This window comes from Mastigoproctus giganteus, chromosome 10 (assembly GCF_048544385.1).
Source record: "Mastigoproctus giganteus isolate SK-2022 chromosome 10, ASM4854438v1, whole genome shotgun sequence".
NCBI classification, from domain to species: domain Eukaryota; kingdom Metazoa; phylum Arthropoda; class Arachnida; order Uropygi; family Thelyphonidae; genus Mastigoproctus; species Mastigoproctus giganteus.
Window position 1 is genome coordinate 89,817,736 of NC_143584.1, and position 16,499 is coordinate 89,834,234.

General features: G+C 39.3%; 1 protein-coding gene across 4 annotated transcripts in view; it reads right to left on the bottom strand.

Annotated features, from left to right (window-relative positions):
- Window positions 1–16,499, bottom strand: part of LOC150079143 (potassium voltage-gated channel subfamily KQT member 1-like) — a 334,431-nt gene that overhangs the window by 159,429 nt on the left and 158,503 nt on the right. For all 4 annotated transcript variants that reach the window (XM_090383460.1, XM_090383459.1, XM_090383462.1 and 1 more), the window contains exon 5: window positions 12,921–12,999. In XM_090383460.1, the coding sequence (XP_090239586.1) occupies window positions 12,921–12,999 (79 nt within the window). The remainder of the gene's footprint in view (window positions 1–12,920; window positions 13,000–16,499) is intronic.

Sequence of the window (16,499 nt, forward strand, 5' to 3'; positions counted from 1 at the left end):
AAGTATGCCAACTTACATGCAGAGTGCCGCATGCGGGTGTATAGGTTGTGTACCGCCCTGATTCAAGGGGGACGACGTCCGAAATGAAAAATTAAAATAAATGAAAATTAAAAACGAGAATGGTCATTCTCATTTTTGTTTGTACTTTACCATAAGCATTATTAAAAAGTTACTAGCCCATTACATTATCATCAAAAATTTGTTTCCAGCCATAAATTTTAAGAAACAGAATAATAAACAATTTGATAAAAGCTATTTTGTTTTTTTCTCGTAAAGTGCCAGAACATAGCTTTTTAAGTTACAAAATTCAGCTTGTTATGTGTTCGTTGATCATTACTAAAAACATTAGAATAGTTATCTACAATTATTTATTATTATCTTTTTTGGGGAGGGGAGAAGGGGAGCACCGATAAGATATTGCACAAAGGCGCTTCACTCGCACGCGGCGCATTCCTGCTTACATAGTATCTCCATTTCATATGATTTATCGTATATTATATCTGCACAAGTGTGTGTATGTGTTCATGGATTGTAAAATTTCAGAAAGCCTTTTAAGAATTCCTTATCCCCGACAAAATTTGATCTAAGGCCATCTGCGCAAGGTGCTACTGCACAACGGCCCTGAGTTTACGGAGTGGGGGAATCCAAAAGGAAAAAAGAAAAATTAAAACGTTACTTTGCACCAGGGCCCATGCTTCGCCACTGAACACACACACTTGGGGCAGTTTCATGAAATCCAGGGTACTTTCTAACACGGTTCCATCTGATGAAACACGAGTTCACTTTGTTCATCTGTCAAGATTTCTGTTACTTATCTGGGTCCTCTATTAACATATTTTACACTTTAAATACGTACGTATAACAAAGGCAGATTAGGAAAACCATCAAATCTGGTACTCTATTATCGAATATTAAAAACAGCATGAATTTGGAATGCACTTCAGATTGTAAAAGGTCAGTTTTTTGAACAAACTTATGTGTCTCCTGAATTTTAAAATTCCTTCACCTATAGATTCTATACCTTTCCTCTTTATCGCATATAAAATTTAAAGCTAATGTCTTAGTTTCTTAGTAGTCAAACTACGAACTTTTTAAACGATCCTAATATATGTTTAATTAACCGATCTAACCATTGTTGTATAAAATATATTTTCACTTTATCACTTTTTAATCGTGGCATTTCTCTCTGTTGGCCACAGCAATTCAATTTGATCTCTCCTAGCAGAAGCAGTCATCGCCTGCCGATATTAAACAGAAGGCACACACCTGATCTGACGTAATGCATCTCTTCCTCAGCGTGCTGAATTTTTATCTCCCACATAACTCTTCACAATGCTTATTATTAAATTCTTTAATAATAATTCAAAGTCTGGCCTACAGACAACCTGGGAAATTTAACTCGATCAATTTTATTATCTTCGATATTTCCATTCCTTTAGCCAATGTAATGGGAGTTGACTCGATGGATAACGATGATATCAATTTCCCAATGGGACAATGTTCTTGTAAGGACATTATTGAAATTATGTTCCTTTACCCGGAGTATTTAGTAATTTCAAGTCATGTAGACATCACGAAAGGTAAATATAGAAATCTCGTATACTTTGCGTTCGAAATTATATAGTTTAAAACAAACACATTTTGATTTTTCTTCCTTGTAACTCGAGTTACTGGCGACGAGCGTAACAGTGGGGTTACATAATCTCAAGAAAGCAAGAAAAACAATCGCTCTTTACTAATAGGTGAAAAATACAATGGCTACAATATTAAGAAATTAAATGCATCTGACTGCGCAGACTGTACCATGCAAGCCTTAAGATGGATTTAATTAAACCGCTCTTTCTTTTTTTCTTCTTAACGCAACAGGCACGCCCGAGGACAGTTAGGAATAAAAAGTGAGATCACATCCCACGAAGGAGGCTGAATGGAGCAGGTCAAGGACTTGTCTATAGAAAGAGGACATCATAATGTGTGCCATTAAAGACGTCAGACGTATGTACAGGTAAATCTAATATCACAAGTACGTCCAAGAACCGGTATTTGGTAACCTTAGTGTTCCAGAGAGAGCAAACGTTTTACATCCTTCACACAGTTTTTTTTTTTTTTTTTTTTTTTTCTTTTTTCACACTATACATTGGTGTGGCACAGGACAATAGTTCTCGACCTGTGAGTCATGATTATGGAAGAGTAGGGGTCGATAGCTGAAATGCAAGAAAATTACATTGGACAAGAAATAAAATAATCTTTATTTTGCTTGCTATACAGTACTTGAAACAGCACAGGCAAAATGATCCTTCATAGCCTGGGAAGGGGACTAGAATTTTAACATAATGGTTTGCAAATAGGAACTTAAGTCCCCATACGATCAGTTATAATATGCAACTAAACTATTCAAAATAAATCCATAAATTAAGTGACTGAGTAATAAGTTGCTGTCGTCCATAAATAAAACTGCATTTTTCAGTCGTAGCTTCAGAATGGTGTGCTACCTATTTGCTGCTTATAGAAAATAGGTAAAGAAGGGATTATTGATTTGATACTTGATTAAGCTTTGCTGAAATCAAATTAAAAAAAAAAGGAGAAAACGTATTTTGTTCAAAATCTCATTGTTAAAAAGAGACGCATACTAGGATGTAAACTTCCTCATAGTCACATGGATTATAGACGGGATTCTCAACAAGGAAACACCAACATCCATGTTTCCACATCAGTCTAGTCTAGAGAATAACTGAAGGCATGCGCAGTTAACAACCGTACTGCCCATTTTGCTGAGCAAATGATGACAGTTTTACTCAGTTCAAATATTTGACACTTTAACTGTATGAACTGCGCAGTTTATTAATTTTTTGTTATCACAATTATGTCGTCAGACAGTCAATTTACTCATTTTAGTTGATCGTGTATGGGAGCCTTTAAGATTTAAACTTAATATAAAGAAATGCTACAAATTTAATTGCATTTAGTGTATAAATTGAAAAACAAGTAAAGTAAAATAAAATAAAGAATAAGTCTTTAGTTGAAAAAAAAAAAAAAATTCTAAAAGTTTTAGCCAGAAGTAATTAATATTATATTTTGATATGTTCAATTTTTAGGGGCGTTCCCATATATAAACTTATATATGCGAACGCGGTGTGTGTGTGTGTGTGTGTGTGTGTGTGTATATATATGCCTATTGTCTTCACCATGTCCGTCCGCATGTAACCTACTGGACTCCTAGTATGAGGATCGGTATGAAATTAAATGTGGCGCCGTAGATCATTTCGCGTGTCACTGAGTGGTCAGGTCACTAGAGGTCTCTAGTTTCCACCATAGTGAGTGGCGCTGTGATCGGTCTCGTGAGTGCAGCACACGCATAGTTCAAAACAGTGGATGTTACAGATATACGTATCACGCAAAGAGTGGTGATTGAATTTCTTACTAAGGAAGAAGTGGCGACTATTGAAATTCATAAGCGTCTCAAAAATGTTTATGGTGACAATACTGTAGATGTGAGTACAGTTAGACATTGGGTAAGATACTTTAAGAGTGGGGAAAGTGATATTGTATGTATGTATGTATGTATGTAAGGTGCATCTGGAATGTTAGTTTACCTCCGCCTCGTTTCACTGTTAAGATACAGGTCACTGTAGAAATGAACTGGCCGTTTGATTACCCGAAATCAGCAAGGCGGAAACATGTCAACCGTCACCACGGGAAGGTAGGCCAGGGGCTACCAACCAGCAGCAGCAACAGAAGAGAAGGTTACCAAGAGCCAAACAAAGTTCGAGCCAAAGACTCTCAACAAGGTTTGCACTCAGTGGGTCCCGAAAATGCTGACACATGAGCACGATGGAGGCCATTGCAAAATTGGGGTGCATTGTTCTTCGTCACCCCCTCTCATAGAACGGATCTTGCACCTTCCGCAGAGGCGGATTTAACGGCGGGCGCACCAGGCGCGCGCCCTGGGCCCTGACTTCTGAAGGGCCCACGCAAAACCCCAACAAATTAGTTGAACATATTAGTTCAAAACTTTGTGATTATTATTATGCTATTATTAATTATATACATATATTATATTCAAATTTTATTGGAAATAAAACATTAATAGTACATAATATTTTTTATTTATTTAAAAAAAATGGTTAACATATATTTTTATTTTCCCTGTCTCTCTCTTTTTTTTAAGGGGCCCAATATTTTCTTCTGGGCCCGGGGCCTCAACCGACCTTAATCCGCTCCTGACCTTCCGACTGTCACCTCTTCGGCCCGCTGAAGAATGCACTCCGTGGAACCCATTTTGCAAACGACAACCAGTTCAAGCAATGTTCGCGAAGTCCTCCGGAGCAAGAGTTAAAAGGATTGAAATACAGCGTTTGACTCTGAGATGGCGGAAGTGCATAGAAAATGGTGACTTTGTGAAAAAAAATAATTCTTTATTAATGATTGAGGATTAATTGATGTAAAAGGCATAGTTTTATGAATTAAATTTTCTGGGTAAAAAAATAGGAGGCATTACATACTGTCATACCGCTCCTCGTAGGTTATTGCAGACGGATTTTCATGAAATTTTATATTTGGGCCTTTTAAATATTTTTAAAAAGCCCAAATATTAATTAGCCGTTCCAAATTTCATTAAAATCGGACTAATTGAAATCCAGCAATTAATATTTCTTTTTTCTATACAATATGTATGGAAAAAAGAAATTTCATATCCTTAAATGTAGTTTTAATGCAGTATTCTTAGCTTTAAGATACAAGCGAGATCACATTCACGAGTATGTATTGTGTGTGGTATCTCTTCACAAGCGATACCATATACAGGGTGATTCAGGAGAAATATTAAATATTTAGGGAAGTTATAGTATCGATTATTCTGAGTAAAAAAGTTCATATAAACATGTGTCCAATTCTCAATGTATACGGAGATACAGCTATTTGAAACTGGCGCGCACAAAGCCATTATGAGGTATTAAAGAACGATAAATGACTTATTGTTGGTATTTATTGATTTTTGAATGATACAAAACACAATTTTTTGTGTTTTGTACACAAAATTGACAAACACAATTGACAATTTTTTTTACAGTTCACAATAGATGTTCGAAAATCCCACCGCCAACCTTAATGCACTTTGCATCTCTTGTGGTAATATGACGTGTTGTTCTTCTGAGGTCATCTTGGCGTTCTTTTATGAGGGTAGCAGTATCCAAAATGCGAGCGAGCAATTTGTCTTTTGTATTCACCTTTTCATTCATCCCCAAAAACAAAAAACGGAGTGATGTCTAAAGACCACCCTAGTGACCAATGAACGGGACCACCGCGGCCGATCCATCGTTCAGGGAAAGTTCGATTTAGATATTGTATAACCAGACGAGTATAATGTGCTGGGCTCCGTCATGATGAAAGTACATACCAATCCTTGTAGCCAAGGGAACAACCTCCAATAGCAGTGGAAGTTCGTTTTGCAGAAATTCTAGGTAAATGGGCCCTGTAAAACGAATTTTAACACAACAAACCCAATCAACTGATTGTCGATGATGCCGCACCACACGTTTACAGTGAAGCGATGTTGAAGATTTGTTTCTACAGTGGGATGTGCATTTTCGTCTGACCACCTATGAGAGTTACGGGTGTTGTTGATACCGCCACGGGTGAAAGTAGCTTCATCGCTGAACGGTACTAATGGAATTAATCAGCGATTAGCATTTACTCACCAACAAAATTCCAATCGCTGGGCGCTGTCTCCTGGTTGAAGGTGTTGCAACCGCTGTATGTGCAATGGATACAAGCCATAATGTTCGCCATACTCTCGTCTGTGGAACACCGATACACGTGGAAATTCTTCGTGTGCTAATAGTAGGACTACGTTCTACCGACTGAAGAATGTGTTCTATTTCATCGACATTTTGTTCATTTTCACGTTCAGAAGAAATATGAGCGCCGAGAATTGTACCAGTCTCACGCAGTTTGGTGTAAACGCTCTTGAATCCGGTATTCTGCGGTTAGGAAACCGTCGACGGTATTCTCTACAAGCAGCAGTAGCACCTCCACCACAAAAAAAAAAAAAAAAAAAAAAAACCGTAGACAAACACCATATTGGCATATTCAGCATGTGTGAAGATGTGCGGCATTCTTAACAACACTTTAACACCAAACAGCGTCAGGTTATAACTGCTTCTTGGACGCATCTGATTCAGCAAGCTGTGCGCCAATTTCAAACAGCTGTATCTCCATATCCATTGAGAACAGGACAATGTTTATATGAACTTTTTTTATTGACTTTTTGAATGATACAAAACACATATAATTGACAATTTTTTTACAGTTCACAATAAATGTTCGAAAATCCCACCGCCAACCTTAATGCACTTTGCATCTCTTGTGGTAATATGACGTGTTGTTCTTCTGAGTCATTTTGGCGTTCTATATATATATATATATATATATATATATATATATATATATATATAAAAAGAGAGACGCGTGGTAGGATGTAAACATATTATACTGTTGTAATGAAACTGAACGGCTAAATTGGATTTATTGAACTCATGTCTGCATAATCCCTCCCCCCGTTCCCAAATTGGGAAGGAAGAACTCTAGGATACCAAGACGAATTTTGAAAAATTCTTTTACTTAATCCGGCCCTTTTCTTGGATGAAAAAAAAAATGGGGATAGGGAAACTCCTACTTGTGGAAGAGTAACGGGAATGTAATTGTAAAATTAATTGAATTTGAAGCCAAAGAGCGCACCTCGTTTTGGATAGGAAATTTAATTAATTTTTCAAGTTTATTCTATAACAATATTTCCTAACTTATACTAGGTACACCGATAAGCCAAAATATTATGATCAGCGAATCGTTATGCAAATCGAAACTGCAGTGAATTACGGCGCGTGCGCGGGTCGGGACACGGTATAAAAAAACACCTGATACTGAGTTCCGTTAATCAGCGTTACCCTTGTTCTTCAGATGGGGAAGGCAGCGGACTTAAGCGAGTTTGACAAAGACCAAATTGTAATGGCCAGACGACTAGGTCAGAACATAACTGAAACAGCACGGCTGGCGGGATGCTCACGGTCAGCCCTGGTTACTACATACCAAAAGTGGTCTGAGGAGGGAAAACCCACGAACCGCTGGCGAGGTTTTGGATGACCACGGCTCATCGATGCTCGAGGTGAGCGAAGGCTCTCCCGAATGGTTTCTGGCAACAGAAGGGCGACTTGTGTTCGGCCTCGCCAATGACCCAAATTGCACGTGCGGGGAGGTCGAAAGCTGGGCCTACCTGCTTTACGACTGCCCTCAATACGAAGATCTCAGATGCACCCTTATCACGAAAATCCATTACCTCCCCAAAGGATTTGAACATCACTTCATTGACACAGAAGAGGAGTACCGAGCACTTTTCCAGTACGCACAGGACCTTATCACAAGGAGAAAGGTGTTAACTGCCATACATCGAGATTGATAGTAGAGTATCATAAACAAATCGCATAAGACAGAGGCAACTCCTGTAAAAGAAAACTGTAGAAGAAAAGAGAATGAACTGAAAAGAAAGGAATAAAGAAAAGAAGAAAAGAGAATGAACTGAAAAGAAAGGAATAAAGAAAAGAAGAAAAGAGAATGAACGGAAAGGAAAGGAAAGGAATAAAGAAAAGAAGGAAAAAAGAAGAAAAAGAAAAGGACGGGATTATCCCCATGAGTGTTCCAACCTGAATCAAGTGGACAAGGAAACAACAAACTGCAGCCTAGCTCCCAAAGCCTTATGGCAGCCTGAAGAGGGTACCCTAGCCCCCTTCACCTTTAAACCCTACTCTCCGTGGGAACCATTCCCTCGTCTCCCACCCTCATTTTTACTCTGGTGGGGCATGTCCCACTGAAACTTAGGGCTGTCTTCCATATTGGCCCCATGCTTCTATCTTTCTCCCCCCCCTGTCTTCAGCTCCCCCTACCTATCTTCCCACTAGCGAGGCCCCCACACACCTAAATTTAAATACATCCAAATATCTTCGCCCACGTCCCGGCCTTTCAACTCAAGCGACATCAACCCCACAATTGACACTGGTATATGTATGCATGTTGCGTGTATATATGTACGTGTGTGTATGTATGTATCTGTATATACACATATATACATGCAATATAAATACAATATAAGAATTTTATTTTTTTATTTTATTTTTATTAGGTCCTAGCCACTGAAATCTCAGGAAATTAAGTGGGGGGATATGCCAGAGTAACTTAAGTCTACTGAGTTCCTGGTCTGCCTCCACACGGCGAAGGTGGGGCAACGATGGGCCTCAGCAGGGGGCCCGCGGCTAATCAACCAGATGAACAACGGAACACGACACTACACATATACAATATCCATACACTTTTAAATCTCTGTCATTTCCAGCGAACTGGTACACCCACAATGAAAACTACGTAGAGATGGGAAAAACCCCTGGTGCCGTCTAACACTAAATACACCATACCTAAACACCTACCTAGTCATCTGTGCAACTAAAAAAAACACATAGGGGACATAACCACATGACAAAAATCCACAAATAATATCCTGGATGACATCTTCCCAGGACACCTAGACCCAGCCACTCCAGAACAACTACTGCTCTGCCACCAAAACCGCACATACACCACAGAGCAGGAGAAGAACCATTCACAAGAGATGAACTGGACAATGCAGCAGCTTTTTTTTTTTTTTTTTATGTAAACCCCAAGCACGAGAGGTATCACAACCTATAGTACTTAGTACCGTGCTTGGGTTGGAGGTTGAGAAGACGAAAGAAAATATTTGTTCACATTGGACTTGAACTTCTGTAGACTGTAATTTTCAGGAAATACGTATGAAGGAAGGTTGTTCCAGAAAACAGCAGTTGAATGAATAAACGAGGAAGATGAAAGGTTCGTTCTGTGAGTTTGAAGTTGGACAGTAAATGGATGTTGGCTTGTGGCAGCACAAGCCAACATCCGTGTTCGGACTGTTTTGAAAGAGAGATCGGAAATTATAGAAGCTAATTCAGAAGAACAGTGCCCATGTAAGTATCTGTAGAAGAGGCATGCAGCAGAAACAGAACGTCTATGGGACAGCGAGTGTAGAGACCCAGTTAGAGATGAATCATTAATTAACCTAAAAGCCCTCTTCTGAATGGAATCACCAAGCCTGAGAGAGGTTTTGGGGGCACCACCCCATATGTGGGAAAAATATTCCATGGCAGGGCGGATTTGCCAATTTGTACAGAGTGAGCAGCTGTTTGGAAGAAAAGTAAAACGAGAGCGAAAGAGAAAACCAAGTTTTTTAGATGCAGAGAAAGCAATATTTGTAATGTGCTTGTGCCAAGAGAGATTAGAAGTCGGGGTAATCCCCAAAAGAGATATATCATTTTGCCTAGAAATCGGAGTGTCACTAAAGCTAAGCATAGGAGCAGAAGAATCCTTTTTGCGAGATATAAGACAAGACTGAGTTTTAGAAGGGTTGAAATCAACTAAGTTGCCTTTGCCCCACTGGGGAATTACCTGAAGATCGGCATTTAAGGAATTGGTAGCAGATTTTCGAGAAGTTGAAGTTGATTGAGCAGGGCAAGGTTTCTCAAAATGGAAAGTAGAATGCAATGTGCTATCATCGGAAAAACTATGGATAGGATTTCCAGTGAATGGAAGAAGGTCATTAATATACAAGAGGAAAAGATTGGGGGTAAGAATTGAACCTTGGGGGACACCGGCATTAGTGGAGAAGTTAGAAGACAGAGAGCCATCTTCCATTACCCTCAGTGAGCGATCAAAGAGAAAACTGAATAACCAATTACTAAACACAGTTGGCAAACCATAAGATGGAAGCTTGTTTAGAAGACCTTTATGCCAAACACGATCGAAAGCCTTTGAGATATCAAGAGCAACTACTTGTGTTTCTCCAAACCTTTCCATTGAATTAGTCCATAAATGGGTAACATTAGCCAGAATATCACCAGTGGATCGACACTAACGGAATCTATACTCGCGATCGTTGATAGGGCGGAAGGTTTCTAGGTAGTTTAAGAGTTTGCGGAAAATTGATTTCTCCATTACTTTCGAAAGAGTAGAAGTAATTGCAATGGGACGATAATTTTTTTTTTTTTTTTTTTTTTTTTTGGTAGTTGTTGGCGCATCGGCTTCTGTGGCCATAGTGCACCTCCCAAGGTTTTTGCAGTACTTTGATCCAAGCCCGAGGCGGGAATCGAACCCGCGACCTTTGGGTAGCCGGGCAGGTACTTTACCCACTCGGCTAGCCCGGTCGGCTGGACGATAATTGAATGGGAGGGATTTGTCACCCTCTTTAGGAAACGGCTGGATATGAGCAAATTTCCAAGCAGAAGGAAAAACACCTTTGGAATAAGAAAGTGAAAAAAAGGCGGCAAAGAATAGGAGTAAGTTCAGGAACACAGATTTTGAGAACAAGTGGAGAAATACCATCGGGACCTGGAGCTTTCTTAGCATCAAGATTCGTCAAAATCCTTCTGACATCCTTTTGGTGGAAGACCACAGGAGGCATTGAATGGAGCGTGTTGGGAATGGTTGGAGGTGTTTTACCAAGTTCATTAATACATGAGTTGGAAGAAAAATGGAATGCTAGCAGGTCTGCTTTATCCTTGGCTGAAGGTAGAACAGAACCATCTGGTTTGGACAGAGGTGGGAGCAGAGATGGGCAAAAGTTGCGGCCAATAGCTTTGGCAAGAGACCAGAATGCTCGGGTACCATTAGGGCAAGAAGCAAGTTTTCTACTCTTAGCCTGTTCAAACTCTAGTTTGGACTGATTAATAACTGTTTTACAATTGTTGCGAGCTTTGATGTAGGCAGAAAATGAATCTGAAGAATTAGAAACAAGCCAATTACGATATGCAACATTCTTCTCTTGAACAGCCTTAACACATTTATTGGAAACCAAGGTTTAAATAAAGGACGAGATTTTAAAGTGGAGTGTGGGATAAAGGATTCCATTCCTGCAAGAATAATTTCGCTGACACGATCTCAGAAAACGTGGACATCAGAAGTTTTAAAACATAATCCAACAAAGGAAAAGAAGAAAATAAATCTCGCAGGTCATCCTATTTTGCATTCTTGTAATGCCAAACTACACGAGTTTGGGAATAGCCATGAGATAAATACTCTATTGGAGAAGAGACAATCACCAAGTTGTGATCTGAAGTGCCTAAAGGACCTGTCAATTCGACCGTGTACTCAGAAGGGTTGTTTGAGAGAAAAAGATAAAGCGTGTTGGCTGTATGATTAGGATTGTCCGGTATTCTTGTAGGTAAATGATCAATCTGTGCTAGGTCATTATTAATTGCAAAAGCCTCAGCATCTCGACCTGCTGGGTCGGTGTGACTAGAAAACGGAAGCCAGCTGAAGTTGTGAACATTAAAATCACCAAGGAAAATTACCTCACTGTTAGGAAAGTTGCACTGGAGAAAGTAAAGTTGCAAAGAGAGGAAGTCAAAGAGTTCCAAGTGATTAGTGGAGTTGGGAGAACGGTAGAGACAACAAATGAATTTGACACAATAAGGTAGAGAGATTTTTAGCCAGAGAAGATCAAAGAGAGGAGATTCCAAATTGAAAAGTCTCTAACAGGCAATATCAGAACGGACATATGCACAAGTACCACCTTTGAGGCAAAAGGAATCATACAGCGAATAATTTGGGCATCTGAGATGAGCAGTAGTTGAATCAACCGATAACTGAGATTCTGTCAGAAAAAGTACATGGGGTTTGGCAGACTGCAAGTGGAAATGGACATCCTTGAAATTAGAATTGAGACCACGTATATTTGTGAAATGAATTAGGAAGTGCTTGGGAGGTTTAGATCTTTTTGCAGATAAGCTTGCTCTATTAGTTTGACAATTCATAGTGAATTTAATAGTAAGAAAAAGTGGGTAGGACATGCTGTATTAAGTAATGAAATTTTATGGATATGGCGTACACATGGTAAGAATATACCCAGATGCTGACATAACGTGGCCTCGACAATGCTCCCCACATACACTCTACTCGGACTCCCTCCAGTCATTATCTGGCAGAGTAGAGGTATCAAGATTATAAACTAGCTGATCCGGAAGCCTCCTAGAGAGTTACCAATAGGTTCGGTTCGGTGTACTAACTAGCGGCCGGCCTGCGAACACCGTTTTAGAGCTGAACCCTCGAAATGTAAGGAAGATTGGATCTCGCCATGGTGTTTATTTAAAATTAGGGGCTTACACGACATTGATCAGAAGCGGGAGGGGCAGAAAAACTGAGCGGATGCCCCTAGGGAAGAGGACATATTCCTACCTTTATATGTAGAACCAACTATACATTTTATATTTCAGTATAATACATGACTTTTATTTTCGTGATGTTTCTGAAGCTATCAGCAGATCCTCTGCTATGCCACTGGGGGTCAGCCATTCTACTTGCTACCATTGGCGCAGCTAGTGGAATAAGAAAGAAATTGTTGCAACTTGCATTATTATCTATTTTATTTTATTTTATTATTATATTTTTTTTTGCGTTAGCGTATATATTTTGTCATTCCATAACTATATGGAATGACTAAAATATAAATAACTGGCGGTGTCACAAATTGCAACCTGACCAGAAGACTGCTTCCGTCTCTCGATACGCTTGCCTGATAATCTGACTGGAATCTTGTCAGGTGTAAATGGCTGGGGACAAAAAAAAAAAAAAAAAAAAAACCAAACAAGCAGTGAAGCGTTTTAACATTGTGTAATTTGTAGCTTGCTGGCACTGGAAAATCCTTGTAAAATACATGCTGGTCCTTGCATACATTTTTACAATTAAGACAACCTGTATAAGGCGCTTATTTAAGTGTGCAATCTTGTGTCTGTCCACTATTATTCATATTAATAATACGTGCCTATTTAAAGTGTCCCCCATCCCAATAAAAAAACCATGAAATATTTACTTACCTGATTGCAGAAGTGGCAAACACTTGCCCATTTGATCCCACCACCAGTACTGCTGCAGACGCCACCACGATTATGAAATCTGTAAAAAAAAAAAAAAAAAAAAAAAAAAAATTGGTTTCAAAAGAATGAAGAAATTAATTAATGCTGAAAATAAATTTTTTTTTTTTTTTTTTTTGGTAACTGATCTCCTGAGAGAATATAGCACATGACTGGATGAACCGAAAACTTCTCGGAGCGTTCAAATTTAACTGTTATTTCTAATTTTAGTATCGTTAAAACAGTGAGCCGTGTATTTTTGTGGCAGCGTACAAGTCTGATCGCGCAATATGCGCATTAGTGACAGTGGCATAGCGGAAAATAATTGGCTATTGATCATCCACTTGTGCATCGAATAACTTATAGTATATTTCATTTTAGTTTATTCCTAGTATAAAAAAGTGGAAGGTTCCTTCGTTGATGAAAGTAGCTGCCTCATACGCTGGAATAATCGTCAAGGGCGTGGTCCCCTTAACTTATTCGTTCAGCTAAGGCAGCCACAGTACTGGCTGCTGCGATCCCTCAATAGGACATCAGGACATCCCCTTACTATCTCTAGGGCTATAATGCATTCGCTGCATGGAAACAAATAATCACTACTCGCAATATAATTATCCTCTCCAAGCTTATTTAGGGTAGATTGGATGCTCCCATCATCGATAGGCTCATCATTCTACCCAAAGATAACAGAAGAACAACTAATTACCAAACGTGAGATCCGACCTGCCCTCAACAAAATCAACTCTCTCGGTCATATGTTTTCAGCAAACACAAATTGGACTCCCGAACGACCAAATATTAACACCGAGGCGATTTGCGTGGACAAGATCTACAGATTCAGTCTTTGTGGATACCTATGCAATGTTAGATGTTTCAAGTTTCCTCCGATGTGTAGACTTCTGTGTTTGAGGATAAACTGCGCTTCCCCTCCTGTTCCGGACAGCCTTCTACAACTTGCCAGCTCTCCCGCACCGTGCTTCTAGGGATGCTGAATTTATTTAGAACATTTATCTTGAACGTTGTCTTGGCCTGCTGTAATTAATTTGATCTGTATCCTTTGTATTAATGTATATGTTGTTAATCTGTTATAGTTATGTTTACCCTCCTAGCAAATGTTTGCTGTCTGGGGGTGGATGTAACCGTTTCTTTACTTGAATAAATAAAATATAAAAAGAAATAGACTGCAGAGATTATCTGAAATTTCATTTGGCAAAAGCTAGGAGGCAATCAAATTGCCAAAGTCATAATGCCGACAACCAAAACGCAAAATCTGAAATCTCAAAACATCGAAAGCTCCAAAATGCAAACACCTCAAAATCCGACAAGTGCAAATGCCAACGGTTCGGAATTCCCTATGCTTTATATAACAGGTTAAAATGCCAACCGATCGGTTCACAGTAATCCTTTACTGTATCTGAATTAGGGGTCAAGGGAACCACTCCCAAACTGTGGCTGGAATTTATGATAAAGACTTGGATCCAACCAACTGAATAATAACCTCTATTACACACGTATTCGAGAAACATCATGAAGAAGATCATACTTGAATATTTCTATTATAGTTGTATGACACGGTGTTTTCTGTGCCAGAAAACTATAATGCCTCTAAGGTTTTTTTCGTAAGTAATGAGGTTCTGCGTGAAAAATATGAAACAAATGCCTCTTCGGGGGTATTCCAGAGGTGGAAGGATCAGATTCATTATAGAGCAGTGGTGTATTCGGGGCAGAACGCGCCGGAACGACGTTCCGGTACTTTTTTCTAAATATCATAATAGAAAATCATTAAATTTATACACCTAATATTATGAAGCAATGGTATAATAAAAGGGGAGGGAGAAATAATATCTATGTTACCCATTGCTCCTAAAAAAATATATTAATAGTAATTTTTAAAATTAATAGATTTCTTTAAAAATTTATTTTAAAACAAAAATATAAATTTCGCAATGAAACTTGAACGTTGCTTACTAAAGTACAATGTGTTCGATAAAGAGATCCAACGAATGAGATATACTGTGATGTGTGCGAACGCTGCATTTTCATTCGCCATGATCTGAACACTAGAACTGATTGTTCTATGAACTGTGAGTCTGAAATCTGATTCAGTTACTGTACAGTCGATGTGGCGTGATCATTATTATAGTCTTCAGGAGGGACGTACAGGATTTTTTTTTTTTTTTTATAATACACTGGTGTGCAAAACTTAAGGACCAACACTATTTCTAAAGGTACTTAAGGTACTCTTTACTGATGAGAGTAGATTCAGTCTCAGCAGCGATTCTGGATGTTGTTGTTACTTGGTTTTTAGGAGCATTAGCAACTACGGGCAAATTGCTCCGAGGATATGCGGTGGTCATTCCTCTGACTTTTCCGCATCCTCCGTATTTGGTGGTCACGGGCTCGAACCCCGGTCTAATCAAGAAGCGTGTGCTACCACTGCCGCTCCTGCCCACGGAGGCGCCAGCGGTTCTGGACATCAGCTAATCTGACGAGAGGTTGGCACACGGTATCACCCCGAAAACATCACTGAAAGGGATCGATATGGCGGTCGAGGTGTTCTCGTCTGGGGAGGCATTATCTTGGATGGACGTACACAACTCCAGATACTGGAGGGCGGTACTGTAAACGGTGCCCGCCACTGTACTGAGGTAAATCCTTTCCCATGTGCGTCTGTTCCAAGGTGCCATTGGCCCCGAGTTCGTGTTTACGGATGATAATGCCACACCCCATCGCACTGCAGCTGTTGATATGCTTTTGGAAAGTGAGGACATGGTTCGTATGGATTGGCCTGCCCGTTTCGCCCATCCTCTCCCCATTTCGATCTAAATCCCATCGAACACATATGGGACGCTCTGGGGAGACGCCTAGCGGAACATCCACACCCACCAGAAAATGTTCACCAGCTGAAGATGGCGCTGACAGAGGAATGGACGATGTTACCGCAAGAACTTATCAACAACATTGTTGTAAGTATTGACAGGCGGTGCAAAGCCTGCATCGAAATTAAGGGTGGCAATATCTCCTACTGACGACCACCTCTTTCCTTTGTTCCATCTTTGGCAGAGATGCATCTGTATCATGGCAGCCAGTGCTACGTTGCCATTTTTGAATAAAGTCCCTCTATACCGTTTTGTTTCCGTTGTTGTGTCGGTGTTGTTACCCTCATCATTTCTGTACCTCACGAGGTTCCGTTGGTATGATTTTCCCAAATGTAGGCCACTCCTATGAGAAGCTACAGGTGAAAACCTGACTGGTCCTTAAATTTTGCATACCAGTGTATGTGCATGTGAGTTCATGACCGATCTCTACTATTTAGATTAATTTATTTATTACTGTTTTTTCTAAGGTAAAAATTAATTTCTACGGGATTAAAAAATATAAATTTAAATTTAATAATTTCAATATTTAAAAATAAAAAGAAGAAATTCATTAAATACAAAATGAGCGAAAAACTAAAGCAAACAACATTAAATAGATTTCTTGATAAAAAAAAAACAACTAAAAACTGTGCAAGAAAATGTACAAGCATGTGGAAATGATAAC